Source organism: Crassostrea angulata, chromosome 7 (genome assembly GCF_025612915.1).
Source record: "Crassostrea angulata isolate pt1a10 chromosome 7, ASM2561291v2, whole genome shotgun sequence".
Taxonomy (NCBI): domain Eukaryota; kingdom Metazoa; phylum Mollusca; class Bivalvia; order Ostreida; family Ostreidae; genus Magallana; species Magallana angulata.
Genome location: NC_069117.1, coordinates 17,744,923 through 17,761,598, shown reverse-complemented (window position 1 = coordinate 17,761,598; position 16,676 = coordinate 17,744,923). Strand labels below are relative to the sequence as shown.

At 30.8% G+C, this 16,676-nt stretch overlaps 1 protein-coding gene and 1 pseudogene across 1 annotated transcript; both read left to right on the top strand.

Annotated features, from left to right (window-relative positions):
* Positions 1–4,178: 4,178 nt before the first annotated feature.
* Positions 4,179–8,967, top strand: LOC128192115 (uncharacterized). Its single transcript, XM_052864569.1, has 5 exons — positions 4,179–5,447; positions 5,771–5,861; positions 6,143–6,190; positions 7,214–7,552; positions 8,420–8,967. Exons 1-5 carry the CDS (start codon positions 4,188–4,190, stop codon positions 8,611–8,613), a joined length of 1,932 nt encoding a protein of 643 aa, XP_052720529.1. The 5' UTR covers positions 4,179–4,187; the 3' UTR covers positions 8,614–8,967.
* A 2,047-nt stretch (positions 8,968–11,014) lies between these two features.
* LOC128156955 (uncharacterized) lies at positions 11,015–14,022 on the top strand (annotated as a pseudogene).
* Positions 14,023–16,676: the final 2,654 nt, after the last annotated feature.

Here is a 16,676-nt window from a genome sequence, read left to right as displayed (position 1 = left end):
TCTCAAAAACTGACTTCATAATTATGTTAACCAGGAAATCCTCTACTAAAGTTGTAAATTCCATGTCCCTGGAGTATGGGTTTGACTCGAGGGTGGGGCCAAAATGGATGTATGATGATAATGTTTTATAATATTTTACCTACTCCTACACACCTGTAGGGAAACTGAATTTATAATTTTGTAGACCAGGAAGTCTTCCACCAAAATTTTAGATTTCATGTCCCTTAAAGTAGGGTTTCTGACTCTAGGGCGGGGCCAAAATAATCAGATAGTGTTAATGCGTTTAATCTTTTTCTTTTTTTGGAATCGTATTCTTTACTTCTGTTGATACTGAATAAAAACAGACTACACATAAAAATAAACCAAAGCCATCAATCAAGACTTTAAATTTCAAGTCTCCAAATAAAGGGATTTGAATGTAGGGCGGGACCAAAATATTCATATGGTGTATAGGGTAGGTTTTTAATGCAGAGTGCGGCCAAAATGGTCATTTAGTGTTAATGTATACAATGTTTTAGCAACGTCTCCTGATACAGAATAAAAACTGACTGCATATTTAGATAAAAACATAAAGCTGTCATCATGAGGATGAAAAACGACATAGACGCAAGAAAAGGAGTAACGCCCAAGCTAGCATTAGGGGTCCTAGTATTCGACCCATGCATATGTAGATTCGCAAACGTTGACATGATTGTTCATCGTAATATTTGAATCGAAAAGCATTTATATGAATGTGTTGAACTTCTTTCTTTCTATTACGGTTCTCGGGATCATATACAAAAAATAAGTAATGTGCATTTTTGATATTTGATTTATTGATGTTTTCAACTACATATTACACTGAAACTTCTGTACATCAACGAACATTTAAAAAAATATATGCATTTTGAAGACCGCGCTTTGAAAAAAATTTAAATGGCTGATGGTTGTTCACTAACTTTTGTTATCATTGAGACATTTAACTTTAAATGTTAAAAAAAGGTTGTAAAATAAGGAGAGTGTAAATTTGTATTAAAACCGATAAAATGACACACCGTCATTAAGCACGGAAAGGAGACAATAAAATATAAACCCAATGTATATATGCATTATTATCGACCATATTATATCTAACGCACTTTAGAAAAAAATAATCTTTGCAATCAATTGATCCACTCTGCAAACATTTTCAGTTGAATTCAAATTTTAAAAAAAATAGTATTTTTTCTAAATCATATATGTATAAAAAGCATAGAAATATTCATGTTACATTAGATTAAGTACACGCGAAATGATTTTTTTTATCAATTTACTAAAAGCATTTTACTTAATTATATAGGACCAAAGCAGCGCACTTTATAAAAAAAAGATTAAATATCATACATCAGTTTTATAACGGACACAACAAAAGAACTTTCTACAAATATTTATAAAATAACATTTTTGTTTAGTAAGTAAACGTTTAATAAAATGTAAAATATCTTTTAGTCTTATATCTAAATATCTTAAAGTCAATGAATTTATCTACCGTCGTTGAGAACAGGGAAGCGAAAACGAAATTTACGTTCCAATGTATTTTGGCGTTAATATTGACCATACATTGTATTTATTTCCACAAATTGAGATCAATTAAGAAACATTTATAGTTATACATAAAATTGTTTATCTTCTTGTGTTTTAATATTAGAATTCAAAAAGCACAAAAATATATAAGCCTATGATTGATATATGTTAATCAAGAACTTTCACAGTCTACTGAAACCATAATTCAAAATTACAAAAATAACGGCTCTTACACTAAAACTTATGACAACTGACTTTAAAGATTTATTTTAAACTAAAGTTAATCTATATTACCTACACTATTTCCATTTAAATTGAAGATTAAAACTATGAATAAAGGTTATCTTTATGATTTAAAAAGACACTTTATGAAAATAGGCTACAGTGATTACTGGCAATGCAAGGGAGGGAGTCATTTAACATGACGGTTTGTATATATATTTTTTTAAATTTTCTTGATCAATTTTGTTAATTTTAGAGCACTATCAATAACGTATAATTTCAAATACAAAGACAACTATGATTTACTCTACCACTACAAAATTTAATAAATCAAAATGGTTTTAATTGCAACAAAAAAAGTGTAGAATCTGTGCAATTTAGGAAAATAAAGTAAATATAAAGATATTTTAAAATGTTAGAGAGAGAGAGAGAGAGAGAGAGAGAGAGAGAGAGAGAGAGTTTATAATTATATATTTTTGCAATCATTCTGTTGTTTTCTATGGGCGACGCAACCTAAGTTACGTCTTTTCTGTTATAATAAAATATAATCGTTCTCTAGTTGAGTTGATACCATAATTTTCTCTATAAAAAAAGTTTGATCTTAATTCATCAAAAAGCGATGTAATTTTTTTCTACCGGTAAAATCAAAAGAATTTTGTTTTGTTTGTGAGTCAGTCTGTGAGTGTCTTCACTTGGTTTCCACACTTTGTTTTATTATGGTTTTGAGAACAAATGAGAAAATGCTGTTGGGTTTTACACTTAAAGATATAGACTAGGTTTGATTTTAACAAAAACCCAGATAAAATTGTTAAAAAGTAATCAATTATAAATGAATTGTTCTATTTAAAAAAATGATTGCCCTAATCAATACGTTAAACGTGTATTTCATATAGAAAAAAATTCATATAGATATGATATTGCGATTATGAACAGACTTCCAAAGAAACAATTTATTTTCTACTGTAAGAAATGCCTTAGCGATATAAAATGAAACACTCTTTTTATTCATACAAGAATTGGTATGGTTGTCTTACTATTTTTATCTTTATTTTTGTTTTTATTTCTTAAACTTTTGTATGATGCAACTTGTAAAAGATACAGAATAGAGAAGATGCATGCAAATAGATAAATAAAGTACAGAAGTTATGATTTTATTCATCTCAATATACGATCAGTTATCTGTATTTCTTAAAAGCATTGGAAATTCAATGGTTACCATATCAAATTGATAATGAACAATTTTCATATACAAACGGTTTATCTTAAAGTCGTTTGACATTTATTGACAAATGTCTGAAGTTACCTTTTATGTACAATTGATTTTCTGTCATAACGTATTGACAATTCAGATTATTTATTAACTGCGTCGTCCATCTGGCCAGCAATTCTTTCGTTCCAATGAGTGATACACCTCTTCATTTAAGTATCTCTATGATTTAAAGCATTTTCAACTTGTGTGGGGTTTAATTTCCCACTGAATGATATCGATTCTATACAGTATCTTCAAGAATGTTTCAGATCGACCCTGGCGACGTCTAAATCAACATGTTAGTAAACTATTCAATCTATATTGAGACATGTCATGCCAGGCTGATTAAAACCTATATCATAAGTTTGCACTAATAATTCACCTGCTTTAGTATAAACGATAAAATTCCATTCTGTTTTAAATAAGTGCATATTAAAAAAAACTGTAAAGAAAATACAGCCCACAAATCATGTAGATTGATTTCATTTGTTTCTTACTACTTTGATTTTTATGTTAAATAATTTTCTTAATTGATGTTAATACATGTATTTTATTTTTATAATGTAATGATGACTGAATGTCTGTATATATATTGATTGACATATGACAAAGTTTCAGTGGCTTGCCAAGCAGAAAAGATATTCATATTATTATGGTAAAACTTATTCAAACTCAATTTTCACTTGAAAAAAAATATATTCCGTTTTTGTTTCAGAATACAATGATTTCTAATTCTGGACGACTTTTGTTTGCATCCTTTCTATGGATAGCTATATGTTCTGGTATGTGAAAACATCCCGTCTTTTTTTTAATGAATAGAGGACACTTTTAAAAATTTAATGAATACGTGGATTTACTTTTTTTTTATTTACTTTTATTTTTTGTAAATCAAACCATCTTGAAATAATTCATCAAAATAGTATAAGGGCAGTTGGGCAGTTGGCTGAGAGAGAAATAATTTACATTTTAAAAGGTGATTCAACTACTGGTGTGGATAAAATTGCAAAAACTTCCTCTTGACTGAAGTCATCTACTTCATTTAAAAATGAGAAAAATATGTTTCTTTACATATATAGAAAATCTTTATTCAGTCTTAAGTTTGCGGTTTTCATTGTTATATTTTTGGCATGTTCTTATTTTGCTTTTAGTTTTAGGTAGAGATATTCCAGACAATATGGGAAAATCCTTCGTTTTAGGATTCATGGAAGCCTCGGTAGCACAAACTGGAAATCCTTCAAAACTACCAATAAAATTATTTATTACAACCTCTTCTCCAGTTTCCGTGAAGGTCTCAATTACAGCTCCACTGGCAAAAACTTTATACCGCGGCGAAAACATTACAGTGAAGAGAGGGGCTGTTATGGAGGTAACACTACCAAAAACTCTCAGAAATTTAGGGGCAGTCAGATCAAATAACGCCGTCTTTATCGCTTCCTCAGATGAAATTGCCGTGTTTGGAATAAATGAGGCACACCAATCAACTGATGGATTCCTTGGTTTGCCCGTTGATGTTTTGGGGATGCAATATTATGTGCCATCCTTCTATTCTAACTCTCAAAATTTCTATAAATCTGCAATACTCCTCGTAGGAACAAACGACAGAACAATGATTAATATTCAGATAAAAATAACCAATGGTAATAGTGTATACCTTGAAACGAAACATTATCGAAATGGCGACTGGCTAAACACTACAATAAACAGGTATGAAGTAATACAACTCCATTGTCGAGGTGACTTGACAGGGACCTTTGTTCAGTCTTCACATAAAATATCTGTTTTTGGAGGAGCTACTGTCACAAGCATTGGAGTAGGAAAAACAAGAGATCACATTGAGGAGCAAATACCTCCACTGAATGTTTGGGGCAAACATTTTGCAGTGAGTCCAATTCCTGATACAAATCCAAATCTGTTAAGAATATTGGCTAGTGCAAATGGCACAACAGTTTCTGTAAATAGTATGACGCATAATTTGGAATCTGGAGAGTTTTACGACACCCTTGTTCAAACCGCTTTTCTAGTATCTTCTAACAAACCTATCTTAACAATTCAGTATGTACCCAGTGGTTCTAATGGTCATGAAGGGGATCCGGCTATGACTCTTGTCCCACCAATAGAGCAAAGCAATGTGTTTTACTCTTTTTTGACACCAATGTCATCTACAAACACCAACTTTACAAACATATTTATGTTTATAATGGAAGGTTCGTCATACAATCATTTATTGCTTGATAATAAACCCCTTCAGCAGCAGGATTTTTTAAATATTGTTTATAGTGCCAATGTCACGACAGGATACATAAAACTCTCACCAGGAAGTCATACTTTAGAACATTCCTCGGGAATTGTACCGTTTGGTGGAATCTTGTATGGAGGGATGATGCATGAATCATATGCTTATCCTATTGGTCAAAGATTGACACCAATGTATAAGGTATGACATACGTGTCAAGTAGGTGCCAAATATTTTTTTAAATGGATAATACATTTATACATCTAGGTAATTAAAACACATGTTTGCGCGTATTTCTCTAATATAATTGAGCTTAAATGCACATTTTTTAATAGGTCCTTCTTGATTTTTTTTATATTTTTCTGTACAGTATGCATAGAAAGTAAAGTCAAAATCGCTCATGAATCAGTTAAGAGACAGACATTCAATGCATTTATATGACATTGTTGTGAAAATCAAAGATTACAACTATTCATAAAATAATACACCTGTTTACTATTTGTCGTTTTTCATTGGTTGTTTAGGATTGTATTTTGACATCAATGGAGGTTGGAGATGGACTTGACAATGATTGTGATGGAAAAGTAGATGAAGAAATTTGTGGAGACTTCACAGGTAAGCAAATAATGTCAATCGATTGATGGTTAGCTGTTGTTTGTGCTAAAATTTATTTCATTTGTGTCTGTATCTAAATAAATATTGATATTATATATTATGAATTGGACATATAACTTAAACAGTTATATCATATCTATGAGAACATATAAACAATGACTTTTAATCAAAGTAATTCCTATGCCTCTTTACATTCCATCATTGTTTTGTAGCACAGTAAAATATATTTAAAAAAACCCACATACCATTTAAAGTATTGCCATGTTTGAATTGTTCAATAGATAATGATGGAGATGGGATCATAGATGAAGACTGTATTGAAAAAACCAGTAAGTTAATATTTATACATTAACAACGATTTGTCTTTAAAATATTACATGTTAATGGCTTATATGAGATAAATATCAATCATAACTACAATTGCTCTCTACTTCATGTTGATTATCAACTGCTTAATTTTCATTGGGTCATCTGAGTCACCGAAGAGTTACATGTACATGTATACATACGGCCGTCGTCGTGCGCCATGTGCCGTGCGTTAAGAATTCAAAATGTTTAATTAATTGAAAACAACATGACCAGTTCTTTTTAAACATGGTATGATGTGTCCTTGAAGTTAGAAAACATAAATTGTAATTTTTAGGAATCTTAATACACAAAGGACCTAGAAGCAAGGCCAAAATTGTCAAAATTTGGTCAATTTTGAGAAATCTACATTGGCACATTTAATAGAAAAACAGAATTTAGAGTTACGTAGATAAGGAAGTCTACAGGTTTACAAATTTTATATCCCTTGGGATGAAATTGTTATATCGTGTTAACGAATGGCTATGGCTATAAAGTGTTAACGAATAACGTATATCCGGGGGGGGGGGGGGTTCGCCCGTTACAAAGCGAAAAAGACGAAAATGTAACTATTTTTATTTGCGTCAGTCATGTTTTGCAATTTAAAATTTTCTCATAGCAAACAATACTGGATAAAATGTCTGCCCATTAAATATTTTGCGATGTAAAAAATATTGCGGAAAGCTAAAATAAGATCATCACGAAAATTACCAAATATAAGGTACATGTTATATCATTTAAATTTTTTAAAAGAATAGAAACTAATTGCATATTTATAAACACCATAAAGTCCATTACCAAGTTTATATTTCATGACCCCCGGAATAGGGATATTGTCTGCAGGATAGGGTCAAGATTGTCATAAAGTATTGTTGCATATAATATTTAAAAATCTTTCCGTACTTCTATTGACACTGAATTGAAACTGCATATCTAAAATGTTAACAAATAAATTTCTGTACTTTACACTACATGAAGGATAACTTTTAATCTAAAGTGAATTACAGAAAGTACTCATTACATCCTGGACACCACCGACTCAACAACAGAAACAGCAATAACTGCAGGATTTATGAGAACCAAACGAAGTTCAACAACCCAATTCTCAAACACTGTCAACATTCCAAGAACCTCGGATGTATCAACAATGGCTACCACTAAGATTTCCGACATCCATGTACAACAAAAAACGACTACTACCACCAGACTACCTCAAACCAAGGCTGGATCTACATCCACTATCATTACAAGCATCGTAAACAATAAGAAAATGACATTTGACACGATTACCAAACCAAACACAACAATGAAAACGACGACAAGAAAAATACCAACACATATTATAGGTAAAACACAGATTAAAAAAACTTTTATAAACAATAACAAGCGAAAAGCAAAGAACAAAATATACAAATATAGAGATTAATTATAATGCAAAGAATAACTTCTGTATCACCAAATTACTTGTTATGCAAGCAAAGGCAAAGGCAATTTTCTTATTCTATAACATTCTCAAACAAATCTGAATTCGTTATGTATATATATATATATATATATATATATATATATATATATATATATATATATATATATATATATATATATATATATATATATATATATTATTTCCTGACAGATTAGGTATTTGATTGGACGAACTAAATATTATTTCGGGCGAATGTACAATTTGTTTGAAAGAATTAGCTATTAGACCGGAAAAATTAGATATATGTTCGAACGAATTGACCTATTTGTTAATACGAAATTGCTATTTGTTCATACAAATTAGGATTTGAAATCGTTATTGTTTGGATGAATAAGATTTTTGTTTGACAAATAAGATAATTGCTATAAAACAGAGGGAGAGAAAGAGAGTTTCTACAGTACCATCTTTCTAGGCAAAGAAAGTTTATTGAGTAAACTAATATTATTTTTCTGCGCTATACCAAAAGAATTCATAAAACTTCCATTCTAAATCAACAAGCAAAGTTGTGGTGGATTCTGACAGCAATAGTTATCAGATTTCGTATCAATATCAGTGACTAGTACACGTTACATGTATAACAATTATGAATGTATAGCAATTTCTCATTTCTCACTGGGTGCCTTTTCCCTTTTTATATGTAACTTTTTTGTAAAAGGTTTGTACGATGAATCTTTCTGCTTAGTGTATTGTAAAAACTGAACAGCATATCGGGGTTTTTTTTTTCAAGGAAAGGGCCCATATACGTTCAAAGACCTCCGGACTCAAGAATGGTTGATCTACGCGGAATACGCCATTGTTGGCATAGTGACTCTAATTATCATCGGTGCACTTGGAATCTGCTGCAAAAAATGTTGCATACTTTTAAAACGAGAAGATGATGATGACGATAATGAAGATACCAATCTAAACAATCGAAAATAATATTTTAAAAAGAGACAACTTTTCATGAGTAATTCCGTTCGATCAGTGCATTGGTAGATCCTGTTATACGCATCAGCTGCATCACCTGCTTGGAAGGACACAAGTAGGGTATATCCACAGAACCCGAGAGGACAAGATATATCAGTAGGTCAAAGACTCCTATTTGGTTTGGGTTTTCAAAAACAATTACAAGTGAAAAAAAATCATGATTAAACCATGCATAATTACATGGACTTACTATTATTTCACTTCTAAGAATATATTTAAAATTATACTTTAGACATTTCCTCGACTCGTTTTATGTGATTTGAAATATTATATTTAACTTCATATGTAAAATAATAAAAAAAATTAACAAACTAATTTCACTGTCTAGTTTCAAAAGGAATGATCTCATTATATCGAACTGCACGCATCAACCCCTATTTTTTGGAGCATTACCAAAGAGTTTTGGTACAAAATATTCATCACAAAATAAAATCGAATAATATTGATAAGCAATTTAATACGTTAATCTTGTAAGTACGGACAAAATTATTACTCAGTCAGCAAAAAAAACTCTTAAATTCTTCCCATAGTTACGATCTAGTTATGATCTGCGCATTTGATTTGTCTTAAAAAAGTGTTGTAGGGTATTTACTGGCATAACATTTAAGTAAAAGAATAACTGCTGAAATCACATTTCTGTGTGTAAAATTTCCTACTTATTCTTATAATCCACCTCTGTAAAACTTCAATTTATTATAATATCCAACATGCAGACGTTCAACTACTGAACAAGTTAAAATTTAACAACAAAAATTCTTTAAAAATTCAAAATATGTTCATCGGTAAAATCGTTTATTGTGTTTAATTTGATATATTTTATCGCATCAAGTTAAGTTTGTGAACTGTTTTCTAAGGACGAAAATGGATACCCATTACCGAGCACTTTAAAATCACATAATTTTTCCCTGATGATCCCTTCGTCATATGTAGGTAGATTAAAAAGATAACAATTTTAAACAGATCGGGTACACTACCTTGTATCAGGTCCGGTTTAAGTATGAAAGACGGTCTAAGGAGAACATTTCAGGAAACGATATTAAGAGTGAAAAAAAATTATCAGTAAAAATGGAATGTACCTGCCATATTATATGTATATATACGAGAAACAAATTGACTCAAGGTCACCAGATCAGCTACAAATTATTTGTTTCTTTACAAATATATGTTTGAAATACATGGAATTTGATTTCAAGAAGATCGAAAGGCAAAACGTGACTTTTAAAATCACTCGAATTGCAAGATAAATCCTCTCACAAAACAATTGGACAAAATGATGTCAGCCCACAATCTTTATATGTAGATGCTTTTAAATTAATCATTTATAAAAGTTTGTGATATATATAAAAGTGTAATAAATTCGGAAGAAAACCCTACAAGAAATATTGTTTTACAGCAATGTCCGACGAAATTTATGTCGATTCCTTTTTGGGGTTTTTTTCTTTATACCGCGTCACGTTCAGTTTGACGGTTTTGCTGAGCATAAACAATACCCATCCCTTTACACGGGTTACTGATTAGTCGATGGGACAGAGTTAACACAAATGTACCGAAGAACACCAATATTATCCATTTTATTTGAAAATAGTGTATGGGGTTATATCTACAAACCTTAAATAAAGGGCATTTTAAACATTTCGTCGCCAATAATAATAATTCAGACACTAACTGTTACTGATAATTGATTAAATGATTAAGCGAAATGTGTATATATATAAACTGTTTTTCCTGCAAAGCTAGCTAACTTCGTTTAATAAATAAACAGCAATTTATAAAGTTCACCGGGAAACGAAGTTGGTTGGCCACGTGATCAAATCCTGTGAAGCCCGGAGGTTAATGCTGAAAAAGGCAAATAGTTCAAAATAGTTAAAATAACCGAGGTTTTATGTTTACAATGATAACCAAAAAGCGAAAAGCTCGTGCAGTAATCATTATGATGTCATTAAAATATTAACACAGAATTGATTGTTTTCGCTATTTGATTGGTTCATAAAGACAAATTTGCAAATGTTAATATATCCGAATGAACCACCAAAGAGAGCATCTAACTGTTTAAATGTACTCTCAACCAGGTAACAACTACTGTCATTGTTAGCCATAGTGAATGAATTAAAAGTGTGTGACAAATAGCATTTAAATATATGATTAAAGGAATATAAGTAAAATTCCGGTACAATGTAAACTGAACACTGAAGACGACAAAAGCCTAAGTTAAGGTCTGGGTATCTGAAATGGCACCATTTGTACAGTGGATAGTAAGTTGTTTTTTTAACGAAATGTAAAAAAAAAGGCCGTCGTTTATTGACAGAATTAGTGAACTGTGCAAAGTTTCACAAAAAAGCACATTCCGAAACCTCTTCAGTACTTCCTGGTCGACGTAGTCTTTAATTAATACAAGTTTTCTCTACAATAATACACAAACGTATTCATTATAGATATGGATATAATACTGATAATCCTGCTGTATGTGAGTTCATATGTTGCTGGAGACAGTAAGTTTTTTTTTCTAAATTTGTAACATACAGCCACTTCTTTAGCTTTTAACAACCGCTACATTTGCTTGTCGAGTACGGCCCAGATTCCGTCCTCTATCGGATTTTTCTCAATTTAATCGATTGGCTAGATCCCAGTATTTTGCCTAGCGAATTTTGGATGATTTTTACTACACAATTTTAGTGACTTTTTACTTTTGTTTACTGATTCTGTCGTATAAAAATGTTCTTTGAATTAACCACTGAGCTCACAACATATTTTGTTTTGTGTTGAATTTAATAAGCTCTCGTTGTCAAAATAAATGTAATCGTGAAAATTGATCCATTTTCATCAATCTGCACAATTATTTCGTTTATTCTAAAATTCAAATAAAAGTACACACGTTGATTCAACATTGCAAAAAACAAAACCATTTACAATTTGACTTCATTTAGACATTTATATATGTTTCTGCACAGATGTGTCGTAAAAAGGAGTTTTGCTTTACTCAAAATGAACCAAAGAATAGAATTAGTGGATGAAAACATGAACATGCTCATTTCCACATGCTAGTTTTTGTTAATTTATTACTGTTCTATCATGGAAAGCACGTGCAATAAAAGTATACTGAAAAACGTATTATCACGGCGAGTGTTTGCTTTACAGCAGGGTCACAAAACCCAACAGAGCGCTAACATCAACAAATATAGCACATACAGTTTTGTTTCAATTAACGTATTTGCACTTAACCTACCTCTTCCATATAAAGATTGCTAAAAAAAGAATGAAAAACAAAACACTAACCTGGTTAAAAACTTGTTAAGTGCCTAGCTTTTATTGGCTTATTAAGTCGGTATAGATGCGCCAATGTTTTGAGTCGCCTACTTCATTTCCAGTGCCTCTATAACCCTGTGTATCTACAATATTTCAACAAAATGTACTTCATCATTATCTATTTACTATAATATCAAACTTCATTTTGGAAAATATCAAACTTCATTTTGGAAAATCTGTTTTTCTACTTGCAAAACTTCACTGGTTTTTCATTAACTCAAGAAGATTATGTACCTGAACAAAAATATTTTCCAAATGAAATCGAGTTTTTGTCAAACGTCTCTTGGATTTCTGATTTCCAGTGTACCTAGTCCACTTAAAAAACCTGCATATTTGGTTAAAATTTGCAATGTGCTCGGTTTCCAATACGCTTACCAAGTCAAAATGGATGCGTCGTTGTTTTGAGCCGCATATTTCTCCCCCAGTGGTTCTTTATTTCTGTGTATTTACAATATTTCAACAAAATGTATTTAAACATTTTATTTACTATGATATCAAATGAATTTAAACTGCATTTTGGAAAAATCTCTTTGCAAAATGTTACTGCTTTTCCATTAAAACAAGAAGATAATGCACCTGAACAAATTAATATTTTTTTAAAAATAAAATTGATATTTTTCGAACGTCTCTTGCATATCAGATTTCTTTTGTATCTTTTTTTTCATACGCGTAACAAAAATTAAATAATAGCAACTAATTTTCAAATTCATATTTAATGATTTTGTACATTTACATAAAGAAGACTGGAGATACAACAGGTTTATACAATTCATATTAAGGAGGCTGGGTGGTCAACAAAAAGGGCCATAAGATTTGCCTTGAATTTTTAAAAATGATTAGGTTAGATATTAATTATTATTTAGTGAAGAAAAATTTCAATTATTTTAACTTCAATATGTCCTCATATATTTTTCTTTCTGAGGAGATTCATAAAGTCTAAAAAGTCTAAAACTAGCCACGACCACCCAGCCGAAAAACTGAACTTCTCTCTATCAAAAAGTATATGTATATAAGAAAATACTTCGCAAAGGGCACGTACATTGAAATGAATTGTTATATGGGAAAGTGTAATTTACATTCTTTATTTAAAGCCATTCCAACATCTAGACCATCAATGTCACGCTTTTATTCGACAAGTGGTTATGAGGGGGATACAATGAAATTCAGGTGTTATCTGTCTTCTCTTGGTGATCCCCGATCATATGGAGCTGGTTTTGTGGTGACGAGCAAATATTGAGTGAATTTACAAATTCAACTACCACTACGTACCTGACTTTCCCGCTGTTGAGGAAATACCATCAGAAAGTTTGCTACTGTAGAGCGACATCGCCATCTACTTCATTGGACTATAACGAGACTTCATCAAACAGATATATACTCTATGTCTATCGTAAGTCTGAGTCACTTTCGTCTGTTATCTATTTAGATATCACCGTGAGAAAACTATAAGTGATTAAAATATTATACCATTGATAATGCAAATATATTTTGATATGTAATATCAAATAGAATAAATAATGTCTTTATTTTTATTACTTTTCAATTATGAATTGTTAAATGCATGAAGATATATATCCACAAAAATGTTTAAATCTTTAACTGACATTCATTGATTTTTCTTTATGTGATACTGATTATATCCTAAATTATCATTTTTAAAAATTAAGGAATATCTGATGGTTAATTTATTGACCACCCAAACTCCTAAACATATGTTATATAAAACTTTACAATAGGTTTAAAATACTCTTTGCAGATCCTCCTCCAACTAAACCGATGATATATGCTCTGTCTTCTTCAACTGTCCGATCTGTAGAGAGCATACAAGCCAAATGCAATTTAAGTTCCCTTGGTTATCCAAAAATTTCATGGAGGTGGTTCTGTGGTAATCAAGCTCCAATATCCGGTACGAGTGTACAGTTAGAGTCTTATCTAAGCTTGAATATAAACTTTGATGACAAAACTATTGGATGTAGATGCAGAGGAACATCTTCGGGCTCTTACTATCAATAAAATGAGTTTTCCGATGTTGTTGAGTTCACTATTTTCTGTAAGTAACAGAAGTAACACCTCATATTATTTTAAATACATGTATATATCAATTAAAATGGAATATTTTCCTTTCAGCATCATGCACGCGAAAAATATAACCCCAAGATAAAATTTATTTTTAAAGGCGTACACTTTTCACTTTTTCTTTTATGTCAATCTAATGACCTACTGTTACAACCCTTAAGTTTCTTTTCAAAACTTCATAGAAAACGAGGAAACCGTTAAAATATAAAAGTTTCTTGTATAATCCAAAACATTTTTATCTACAATTTGTAAATTGTATTTAATTTCATAAGATGTATCCAAACAATTTCTCATTAAGTGTAAATTCAAGGCATTTTACAAGAATGCAGAAAAGCATACGCAATATAAACCAAAGTCGGCTACTTTAACTGTTCATTTCTTCTTAAGTGTTTGTACTACAAACCAATTTATGAGGTTAAAGAGGTTATGTCTTCCGGGGTAGTGAATTAAATTTCAAAATACTGGACCAATAAATAATGAAAATCTTTTTAAATATCATCAATATTACATAAATCATATTTCCTTCTACGCCTATTTCAATAATACCTTCCTGTCTCAATCTTCAAATCTCTTAGTGACGATAGTTTATTTATTATTTAATGTTTGTTTTTTTTCCCTCAAAACATATCAATGAAGCGTGCGATACAAAATAATGTTTACAAGTATATAAACACAAGGTCAGGTAAGGAAGAATATTTATGCAACATTAAATCAAAATGAGCTAATATTTTTTGGCAAAAATAGACAAGGTTTTCAATGAGTAATTTTCTGTGATTTTTAAATACATGATACATTATATTGTATGTTAAATTTAATAAATGAATACATTCCTTATGATTACCGACCAAATCTAAGGTATACATTTCATTTTTAATATTCCTAATGCCTGCTTCATTGTTCTCCACCATGCCTTGATAACATGATTTTTAAACCAGTTGGCACTCTTTCTTATTTTTTTTTTTAATGTTTGAAATTTTGCACTCTTGATATGTCTATAGGAATTCATTTTCATCTTTAACACATTTTGCATTTCTAAAAACTATAGTTTTGCGGAGTTTATTTTACACTAACATTTAAATTCCAAATTTTCTGTGCAGCAATGAAATGTGATCAACATACTTTATAAACTCACATTCGACTCCGCTATATAGCCAGTATCATCAGCGTACATGATTAAAATATATTCATAGTTTGTTCAATTGATGTACAATTACTTAGTTTGAAAAAGTACATCAATCAACCAAGTTTGTTTAAAATTTAATAGGGGTCGACACTCTGACTACTTAATGAGTTTTTATTAAATGAGCTTTTATGGAAATGTAGAGTGTTTCGGCGGTTTTTAAAGAGAAAGGTGAGTTTCATCAGGGGTCCACCTTAAAGGTCACACATTATTGTAATTGAGAGTGAGTTATTAGTTCGCCTTTGTTTTTGTGTTTACTGTAGGCGATTATTGGTTCAATGTTAAAAATTTCTTTGCAGATTGGATCTTTTTGCAGAAGCTTCCAGTGTTTAAGAATGCGTTTTTTCAGACCCTTAATATGAGGGTTATATTTAGTAATCATGACATTTGGTTGGCGCTGTTTGCTATCCGTAGCTTTTTTATGTAAATACTTTTTTTTCACATATTTCACGGTTAATAGGACCAGTTTCCTTATCAGAGTAGCCTCTCTAACACAAGTGAGTAATATGTTTTACGGTGCGACCGTTGGGGCGAGCGCAGCAGGTGATCAAAAATGAATTATGATAAATCAATAAAAATACAAGTAGTGACGTAAAGTACACGTAAATGAAGAATGCAAAATAAAATAAATATACCAATTTCCAGTAAATTTTCATTATTCATAATTCATAAGATTTTTTATTTATTTATATACCAATCTGATTAAAATCAGATCTTAATAACGCCCCGAAATTCTGATAGTCGCTGAACAAAGTGTAGCGACATCAGAATTTGTCGGAGCTGATCAAAAATCTGATTTTGATCAGATTGTTTATATACTGGTCGCACGCCAGTATAGAATTTATCTCAGATAAAATGTTGTTGAATAATAAAGATTTTAACATAATGTTTTAACATAATATTTCCTCTTTTCTTGCAGCAGACATTTTCTTAAACAAATAAAAATTGACTTATCACAGAATCCTCCCTCCCCCGTTTAAAAAGAAATCAAATTTACGTATAAAAAAATTTGTTGATCACATAAGGAAAATGGATCCCCCCGGTAGCATGTAATACCGTAAATAGTAGTGAAAATAAAGACACTTTTGAGCAGCTAAAGAGCTAAAGGCATACCACGCACTCCCCATTCCTCACCCCGATTAGAATTTTCCTGATTTTGAGAATTTTATTTTTCTTTTTGCTTGTGAAGATTTTTTGAATGATGTTGCAACGCCCCATTTAAAAAAACGTTCCTGGAAATTACCGTAAATACAGTGAATAAAATAAATGTGAGCATTCATCCAAATGAGAGCAAGTTACAGCTGTTTCCTATCTCTGAAGAAATGTCTCGATTCGTTAGCTCTGCAAGATTTTGAGAAGATTTTGGTATTAATATTTCAGCAGATTTACAATAACTACTTAGAGTTGTTTCCCCTTATTGTGACGTCAAAGTTCACGTCGGTCAAGTGTAGTCTGT

Bases quoted from the DNA above. Each gene is read 5' to 3' on its own strand.
- LOC128192115 (XM_052864569.1), top strand. From the start codon at position 4,188: ATGGGAAAATCCTTCGTTTTAGGATTCATGGAAGCCTCGGTAGCACAA. The intron at 5,862-6,142 runs GTAAGCAAATAA...ATTGTTCAATAG, and splicing joins AATTTGTGGAGACTTCACAG to ATAATGATGGAGATGGGATC. The intron at 6,191-7,213 runs GTAAGTTAATAT...AGTGAATTACAG, and splicing joins AGACTGTATTGAAAAAACCA to AAAGTACTCATTACATCCTG.